At 32.0% G+C, this 10,567-nt stretch overlaps 1 protein-coding gene across 1 annotated transcript in view; it reads right to left on the minus strand.

The window, feature by feature from the left end:
- Positions 1-630: 630 nt before the first annotated feature.
- LOC106473815 (eukaryotic translation initiation factor 5-like) overlaps positions 631-10,567 on the minus strand; it is a 27,503-nt gene continuing 17,566 nt past the window's right edge. The window contains exons 7-10 of the mRNA XM_013934490.2: positions 8,301-8,462; positions 5,594-5,758; positions 3,169-3,306; positions 631-1,097 (exon numbers count right to left, since the gene is read on the minus strand). Of these exons, the coding sequence (XP_013789944.1) occupies positions 981-1,097; positions 3,169-3,306; positions 5,594-5,758; positions 8,301-8,462 (582 nt within the window). The 3' untranslated portion in view covers positions 631-980. The remainder of the gene's footprint in view (positions 1,098-3,168; positions 3,307-5,593; positions 5,759-8,300; positions 8,463-10,567) is intronic.

Consider the following 10,567-nt stretch of genomic DNA (forward strand, 5'->3'; position numbering starts at 1 on the left):
ACCCACTAGTAACTCTACATGAAGGTTAGCTACTATTCAAGGCTGAACAGCACCCACTAGTAACTCTACATGAAGGTTAGCTACTATTCAAGACTGAACATCACCCACTAGTAACTCTACATGAAGGTTAGCTACTATTCAAGACTGAACAGCATCCACTAGTAACTCTACATGAAGGTTAGCTACTATTCCAGGCTGAATAGCACCCACTAGTAACTCTACATGAAGGCCAGCTACTATTCAATACTGAACAGCATCCACTCAAAACTATTGTACTACTCTTGTCTGATCAAATAGTGGGATTTAACTGTTACTCTTAAGTGCCCACACAGCTCCTAATAGTGGAATGTGTTCTGCAGCACCAGGGAACAAACCATGAATCTTTGAACCCACTTGATTCAAATGTGTTTTTAGAGCATTTCTCAACTAGGAATATATATTGGATAATGCTGTACAATTACATTAATATACAAAGCTCTCATTATGCAGACACACAAAGAAAGTGCTTGAAAGTGTGTTAATCCCACAAAAAAGCAGACTAATGAAAGGGTTCAAAGCTTGATATTAATATTTTGAATGTGAGGTACATGTGAGTGCATAATTTGTCAATCACAATAATCAAACACAAAGTAGAGCTACCGATAAAATTTATGTACTTCTAAAATAAACATCATTTCAAACTCAATTTTCTGGATACGTCTTAGAACTTGTATATTTCAGATAACTCAACAGGCTAACAACAGACAGTACTAAGATACACTTATACAATGTTACAATTTCATCAAATATCTCCAAGGAGGAAAAAATTTAGAGTTAATCTTTAATGGATCAACACCAACAATACCATATTATTTCAGATAATAATAGAATAAAAAATATCTTAGCTAGGTAACAAGAACGGAATACAAACTGTTAATAAGATTTGTGCTGCTAACTCAGAATTCTGCATGGAATACATTTAAGGTGGAATAACTCGAATCTCAGATATCATCAATATCTATGTCATCAGTGTCAGGCTCTTCAATGACTTTAGGTGGTTTGGGTTTTTCTTTTACCTCTTGAAGCGTCGTGCTGATGAGACCATCTGAATAAACAACCTTTGCAGGCAAAACAAAGATCCCATTTCAACAAATACTTCAATATTTACATCAATGTATTTTATTCATATTACTACTTTTATTATTGAAAAAAAATCCATGTATATCGAACTACTTGTCTCCTAGGTTAACAAACAAAATTTTCTAATTACACAATGATTATTTTGTGTATTTAACAAGACAATATACATATATAATTACACAATTAGTAGTAATGGATAAGCTCCTGTGTATATATTTTCTACCATTTAATAATTTTTTTGTTCACTGAACAAAACCATCTTGGATTACTTTCATTAACTTGGTTATTACTGTTTTGCTTATGCCTTCAGTGTGAATTACTGACAGCTTTTTAAACTATTTAGGCTTGTGGGTTTCATAACCCAGTGGTTACAGGGTGCCTTGTGTCATATAAAAACACCATCAATATGCAGTTAATCCATCTAATTAAGTGCCAGGGTTCCTGAATGTATTCTACAAAGGCAAAAACTTAAATATACTCAGTATGATGCAGCATGTGTGTGTCAGACCGGTAACAAATGACAAAAAAACATGTCAGTAAATTCAGAATTAAGTATCAGCATGCCACTTGGTGCTACTTTTATAACACGCAAGTATCATACAAATTATGGTTTCAAAGGTGAAAGCTAATGAAGAATTAGAAACCAACAAGTGTAAAATGTGTTAAAAATCATGTTTTTTTTACACATTTTTCTTAATCTATCCATTTCAGAGAATCATCCCTTATACAGCTCTGTATACTTCATCAGCTTTTGTCATTTAAACTAAAACTTATAAAGTATTATCCTGCATATATAAATAGCATTTTATGGAACTCTAGTGTATCGTCATCCAGCCAAACTGTCGAATTCTGGTACTGAATGAAAGGCTTCTTTGGCAGTGACTTTACATACCTCTGATATTCAATACAAAATGGTATTATATTAGTTGATAAAAAAGTAAAAATTAGTACAACCTATTAAGATTTCCTAGGGAATGATATATTTTCTCTGTGATTTTCTAATATCATCCAAAAAAATGTATTTTTACCCTTGACAACATTTGTGATATGAAATACCACTAAATGAAGTTAATAACACACTCCAAAACTGGTTACAGTAATACCAAAAGAAGCAAATAACACAGTCAAAAACAGGTTACAATAACACTAAATGAAGTTAATAACACACTCCAAAACTGGTTACAGTAATACCAAAATAAGCTAATAACGCACTCCATAACTAATTACAGTAATACCAAAATAAGCTAATAACACAGTCCAGAATTGGTTACAGTAATACCAAAAGAAGCTAATAGCACAGTCCAAAACTGGTTACAATAACACTAAAAGACGCTAATAACATGCTCCAAAACTGGTCACAATTTACCACCAAAAGAAATTAATAATATGCTCCAAAAATAGTCATAATACTATTAAGTCTTTCAACACGGGCTCGGTCTCTGAGATCGACCTCATAACCATTTTGTGCTTGTTATAGTTTTCATGCTGTAACTTTTAAATTAGTAAGCGAATGTTAACCAAATATGGCAGATTATCAGTAAACATTACAATGCTTTCATACACAAAATATCAATTTTTTCAACTTTTAAGGTTTGTAAAGCAATGTTTTTCTCATGCCTTTTTTTTTGCTTTTTGTATGTTGCCTATCTATTGTGCAAAGCAAAGAGTTCAGAAGAGTTTACCCAATATTTCTAAATAAACCCTCCAGACAGGGTTCAGAAGAGTTAACCAATCTTTCTAAACAAACCCTGTCTAGGAAGAGTTTAGAAAACATAACCAATCTTTCTAGGTATGTATCACCAAAATGATTACCACAAAGAATAGCTTTTAACCCCTTCTCCCTTGGTTGATTTGAACGTAAATGTCTGTAACAGAAAGTTAATTTTCTTGTTACACTTATCTTTGGCCTCAGACTGGAAGGAAAGATGCCCATGAAAAGCATGTTTTGTAACTTTGCTCAAAAGCAAAACTATCTTAAATTGCCACAGTGTTTTTACTAAAAAACAGTCTAGTGAATGGTTTGTTGTTAAGAAATAAAACAATATCTACCTCTACTGACTCTTCTTCACCCCTCTCCTCATCAGAAGATGATTCTTCTTCTTCAGCCTCTTGCAACCACTTGATGAATGGTTTAGCTTTCTCATGGATTTCATTTCCAATTTCCTTACTCACATACTTCTTGGAAACCTGTACAATAAACATCTAATATCACAAGTTTTTACTCAAAATGAGAATAATTCCTGATCAAAAGTAAGCTAGGGAGGTCAGAACTTAACGTAGTGTATTCTATATAACTGACTAGAAATATTTAATATTATAAATCAATAATGATGATGATCAATTCATTGACTACACTGTCCAGGATGGCAAGCTTATTTTCCCCCCACAAAAACACCTTTTTTTTCCTAGAATGACTACAGACTGTAACAGGAAACTACAAATGCTTATACTAAATAGCTTAATGCTTATAACAGTCTACATCTGTTTATACCTAATTTTATTGCATTCGAACCATGTCTAACTAACAATCCTGCCACACAAGTTGTAAATTACTCGGCTGATGTGTTGGTAATATTAATGTTGACCATATTCAATGACGTATTAAACAAATATTTTTTTTAGTTACTACTAATACCGTTACAAGGAATTAGAATTATGTTTCATAGGAACATATATATATATATACTGAATTTCTTGTTTAAAAAGTAATTAAAGTGTAAACATTTATTAGATTCAACAAGGTTAGATAGTGAAAAAATAATACAATTTCTCTCTGAGTAGATCACTCATTACATCATTGAATACCACAAGTTGAGTTTTGTCTGAGTAGATCACTCATTACATCATTGAATACCACAAGTTCAGTTTTGTCTGAGTAGATCACTCATTACATCATTGAATACCACAAGTTGAGTTTTGTCTGAGTAGATCACTCATTACATCATTGAATACCACAAGTTGAGTTTTGTCTGAGTAGATCACTCATTACATCATTGAATACCACAAGTTGAGTTTTGTCTGAGTAGATCACTCATTACATCATTGAATATCACAAGTTGAGTTTTGTCTGAGAAGATCACTCATTACATCATTGAATATCACAAGTTGAGTTTTGTCTGAGTAGATCACTCATTACATCATTGAATACCACAACTTCAGTTTTGTCTGAGTAGATCACTCATTACATCATTGAATACCACAAGTTGAGTTTTGTCCGAGTAGATCACTCATTACATCATTGAATACCACAAGTTGAGTTTTGTCCGAGTAGATCACTCATTACATCATTGAATACCACAACTTGAGTGATTTAATTTCTATCACAGAATTATTAGTTAGATGTAGTTCAAGAGCAATAATATAAAATATAAACATGTGAAAGCTGTTACAAACCTTAAGCTGTTTAGGATAAACAACTAATTTTTTGTTACAATCTGCAATCATTTCAGAAAGAAAAACAAATTGTAATTTCAATTTATTCCATATTTTTTTTGGTGGTTACTAGGCTGGTTAAATCATCTGAGTATATATATCTCGTTAGAGCAGAAAAAAAACACATAAAATACAGTTTTGATATTCATTTAGGAGGTTCAAGAGGTTATGTACAAGAGGTTAATGTGACATTGTACAATGAAAAGAAGATTTTTAATCTTAGCATGAAAATCAACTTACACTCAGACTAGTCAGGAGGTTAATGTGACATAGTACAATGAAAAGAAGATTTTTAATCTTAACATGAAAATCAACTTACACTCAGACTAGTCAGGAGGTTAATGTGACATAGTACAATGAAAAGAAGATTTTTAATCTTAGCATGAAAATCAACTTACACTCAGACTAGTCAGGAGGTTAATGTGACATTGTACAATGAAAAGAAGATTTTTAATCTTAGCATGAAAATCAACTTACACTCAGACTTGTCAGAGTCTGAGTTATACTTTGACTTCATACATTCATAGGCAAATCTTTAGTAGAATACTTAAAAAAAAAATCGGATTTCTGTGTACAAATACACTTGTAATGTTCACTAAGAGTTTGTCAAGTTTTGTGAAGATAAACTTACATTAAAAGTCATAGTATGGATACTTTCAAGGTTAACTGGTGATTATAAGTGACCAAAATCATATAAATTTAAAAATGTATAAATTTTTTTAAATAAATCCACACAATGATTTTACCAGTCAGAATGGTTGAAATCTCTGGAAAAGTGTGCTTGTCATAAGATCTACTAGAAAAAACCCACCATCACTTTAAAAATGTCTAAAATTATTTAATTAATACACAGAGTGACATACTGAAAACAATTCATTAATCATACGTTCCAACGCTTAATTTCTAACTCCATAACTGTTAACAAAATGTATTACTTATTGTTACTAAAAGTAAGGGGGGAAAAGTCTGGAAAAATAAACACTAAAACTTTCAAAAAATAGATGTCAAAGCAAAGGAAACACAATGTAAGTATTTTGGTTACCTTCTTGGCCCAGTCTATTAAAACTTCTTCCTCTAGTATATCATTGTCATAGAGAGCTTTCAATATATAAGGAACTTTGTTCATTAGTGTGTCCTTATGTAGCTTCACCACCTGCTCCACGCCTCCTAATAAGTACTTTTGGGCCTTGTGGTTTTCATGGGTGAACTTCAGAGAGAGTAAAAGTAAATGATATTTTTTATGATATTTCATACACTGAAAATATATTTCTGATAGGTACTTACCTCCACTCACATAAAGCTATCTAGACCTTCTTTCTGTCTCTGAGCATCAGTTTACATATCCCACCAATTGCACACCACTATTGAACATGTACATAAGATGCAATGACTCTCCACCAATAATATTGCACCACCTATATTGGCACAGCTAACTACTTCTGCTATTCCTGTTTAATCCTAGCTTTGAGAATTATCAGGTACTAAAATAAGAATATTGGCAGTGGGGAGGAAGGTTGGGAAGTGTTTGAGAGGAGGTAAGTACCTATCAGAAATACATTTTGGTAATGTTACTAGTGAGCAACATTACGCTATTCAATGTGGTAATGTTACTAGTGAGCAGCATTACGCTATTTAATGTGGTAATGTTACTAGTGAGCAGCATTACGCTATTCAATGTGGTAATGTTACTAGTGAGCAGCATTACGCTATTCAATGTGGTAATGTTACTAGTGAGCAGCATTACGCTATTCAATGTGGTAATGTTACTAGTGAGCAGCATTACACTACTTAATGTGGTAATGTTACTAGTGTGCAGCATTACGCCATTTAATGTGGTAATGTTACTAGTGAGCAGCATTACGCTATTTAATGTGGTAATATTACTAGTGAGCAGCATTATGCTATTTAATGTGGAAAGAGTTAAAGATCCGAGTTAGTCCAAATAGTAGGGTCCTGAACTGGAACACTCGACTTCAAGCAATAAATAACTATGAATGATGTGGGCACCGTGGGGACAAACCCTGAATTGTAGATTAAGAAAAGACAATTTGGTTTCTAGTATCAAGGACGTAGGAAAAGGAGCCCAGACCGACAAACAGGAAAGAAATGAATACGTCAGTAATGTAGCAAATCAAAAAGAATTTTAAGTCCTACACTGACAAAAAGTAGGATTATACGACACATAGTTAACAACGATGAAAAACGTTTGTCCACACAGAACAATGAATTAGAGGTACTGTGATAATGATATGTAACAAACAAACTATATAAACATATCTAGTTACCAAAGTACTTTTGAATATCTAACTGACACTATCTAAATGTATTTAGTCCAAAAATTATGTTATAATAATGAATGTGTAAACCATCAAAAATTACAGAGAAAACAAAGTAATAATCAATATCTAACTTGCAATTCATTTAAATTAACTTAGACGACAAAGGACTCATAATCAGTGCCAACACCGAAAATCATTAGGATTATACGGCACATATTTAACAATAGCGAGAAATAAACATTAGTCAGATAGAATAAAGAATTACATGTGACTAGTAGAAATGTTATGTAATTTTTAAACTACCTAAACATACTTAGTTAAAGCACTTTTAATTTCAAACTAACAAACCCTCAAAATTTACCAAGTCTACAAGGTACGTAATATTAACGAACGTGAAAATAAAGAAATAAACAATATTTAACTTACAATTCATCTAAATTAACATGGATAACAAAAGACACATAAATATCTAACTTACCAAAGCCTGAGCACTGATGACATGACATACTTAAATCTACAATGTGTAAAGAAGGACAAAGCCATAAAAATGGCATCTTACCACAGAATCACTGGAAGCAATATGAAGAAGGGAGGAGAAGAAAAAACCTCCACCATAGTGAACAACGTGGTGGCATGGCAACTGAAGCAGGAAAAAGAAAACTAGAAATCACCTATATCTTGAACATACAGAAAAACCAGAATATGTGTCGAGACAACCTGATTAACTGACTATAAAAAAAAATTGGAAGAGAAAAACTCCTGAAAACGAGTAGTGTTTGATTGACCAAAATTAGAAGGTTCTGGAAAAAGAGGGTTCAAACAGTCTTCACCTTTGATCGTATTTTTCCTCCGAAACATTGTCAAGCTGAAAAGAAGATACAGCCAGCCGAACAATCTAGCTTCCTGTGAATTAGGGCCTGTACCTCCTCTGTAGATACAGTCAAACCCTATACCTGGGAAGTCATACCAGTAGTGTTTTCGACTGTAACAGGAATTTCACAATCATAAACATACGAAAAAACACGTTTCAAAAATGCCGTGTCAATCGAGAACTGAATGGAAATATAGAAGGAGCTAGCTGTGTTAATAGAGGTACCATAATATTACTGGTGGAGAGTAGTCACATGCTATATACATGTTCAATAGTATAGCAAAATTGATGGGGTATATAGTCTGGTGCAGTGAGCATGAAATTTTGTCAACAATACTTAGAGGGCAGAAAGAAGATCATCAAGATGGTTTTGTGTGGGAGGAGGTAAGACTGTATCATATATTTGGGAGTAAAATTTCATGAAGCTTGATGTATAAGTATCTCTAAAATGCACATATTTCCATAAATGAAATGCAAACTTCTTGAAAACTGTAAATCAAGAAACATTTTAATGTTCAAAAGAATGATAAACAAATACTATGTAATTGTAGCAAAATTACCAAACAATAACATTAATGTTAAAATATACAGTTACTCACTCTAAGAAATAAAATACGATGCATCTTGATCTGCTGGATAATATTTTCATCAAAGAGCAATTCACAAAACACCAAGGGAGCCTTATCCTTTATGTCTAATCGTTCTGCTTCAGCCAGAATATCTTTGTTGACACTGTCTAGGGTTCCATCTTCCTTATGTTTCTATACAGAGATGAGAAAAAATTGTACTATAGCAGTTTCCTCCTCTAGCTTACCATGATGACAATTATATGTTTAGGACAAGAAGTGAGTTATGAATAGTTTCTACTTTACAATAACAAAAACTTACTAAAATCATGATAATACATTACCATTAAAAATATAACGTGAATGGGTTTTGTTAATACAAATTTACGTGGTCACATAATTAAACGGAACCTACAACTTAAAAAACAACAACTATACATCGGACTGACATGTTACTGTCACAAAATGTTTATATGTAAGCAGATCAGTTAAATCAGAAAATTGTAAACTATGATTTTAAAACTTCAGCCAATAAGTGTATGTACAATACTTTATGACATGACTATTTCAGCTTCATGAAATATTAACTATTGCAATGGAAAAAAAATGCTGGAAGCATAGCCAGTTTGATGCTACATATTTGTAATTTTAAGAAAATTTCTTACGACTAAACCAAACCTTTTTTCTTTATCAAAAATATTATAATGTGCGAGTGTTTTTCTTTTATAATGAAGGAGGAGGTTTGGTGAACAAAGCTCGCTAAAGGAAAGGAGAAGGCCCTGAGGGTTTTTCACAAAATTCCAACCCACCATTTTTTGATGGGTCAGGCAAATGGATAAATGAGTAATTTCATGACAGGGAATAACCACCACCATTATGGCATCATTCACAGCTGCAATAATACTACTCCCAAGCTGTTACAAAGAACAACAGATTAACAAATGTTATACATTATGTCCTTTCTTTAAGCTGATGCAGATAAACTCAACTATGGTAATGATAATAGCTACAGTTAGTGACACGAGAAAAAATGAAATATAAACATTTACTTTAAAAACTTTTGATAATCATTTAGAAGATTATCGAGATTATGTAAAAGAAATTTGAATATTGTAAGGTAAACTTGAACTATCCAGAGTCTGAGTGAAAATAAGTACAATAAATAATGAATTTTCAGTAAAAAAAATATTCAGTATTTTATTTAACTTAAACTACATGCCTTTAAGAAAGTTCTTTTCAAGTTTCAAACAATATATGGCATTACATCCTCGCCATGTAAGCACATAGTAAAATATAATCATGATGTAAAACATTAAAACAAACCTACTACTGTCTTATCCTCAAACTCAAAAGTCTAACTCTTATTTCACTTACCATACATTACATATGTATATATAATTACTATTTACAAATAAACTCTTAAAGTTCAACTATTTTTCTTAAAACATAGAACAGTAAATAAACAATATATAGAAATCAATGATTTCTACTACTTACAATGTTAACAAATCTTTTATACTTTTGTGTCATATTTGCTAAGCTTTGTGGAATTTCGCAAGTGGAAGATGCAAAAAATAAATAAACTTTGTAGGCTTCATACATGCATTTTGAAATATAAATTATAAGTTACTATAATGATACCACAAAATTCCACAGTATCAGGCTTCCTAACTTAGCTATATTTTGGTCTAAAAATTTAATTTCTGATGAGCATTTCACCTTGATCACCAGTCTTCAAACTCTAGAACGTTTATAATGACTTTACCCACAGAAATACTTTAGGAAGTCTGACAGAATTACGTAATTCATAATGATCGCTTTTGATTGCTTGTAAACATATACTTAAGAGAAGTGAGCATTGGTAAACAAGTATTTTCAAAAGAGGAAGAGGTGAGCAGGGCCACTGTTGTGGATTTGCTAAATATAATGATATTTCAGCACTTAAAAAAGGTTCTTATTTTATATTCTAGCTTGTCAATATTGGTAATTTGAGTTTCTAATTCGTTAAAAACTGTAGACTGTATTTATTCAAGCCCACCATATAATCCAAGCAAATGCAAGAGACACCCAAAAAAATCAATAATTAACAATTGATATTAAAATTTAAATTATAAACTACAGTTTTGATCCCAAATTTATGGACATACCATTCATAAAATAGTAGTTTAATAAAATTTTGAATTTAAGTTCACAAAACATGATGACGTGATGACATGCACTCTGACTCCTACCCACATGGAAAGGGTTAAAATAAACCCATTGTTATCTTACCCTATGTATTCATGCAAGATATGTACTTG

Source organism: Limulus polyphemus, unplaced genomic scaffold (genome assembly GCF_000517525.1).
Source record: "Limulus polyphemus unplaced genomic scaffold, Limulus_polyphemus-2.1.2 Scaffold6523, whole genome shotgun sequence".
NCBI classification, from domain to species: domain Eukaryota; kingdom Metazoa; phylum Arthropoda; class Merostomata; order Xiphosura; family Limulidae; genus Limulus; species Limulus polyphemus.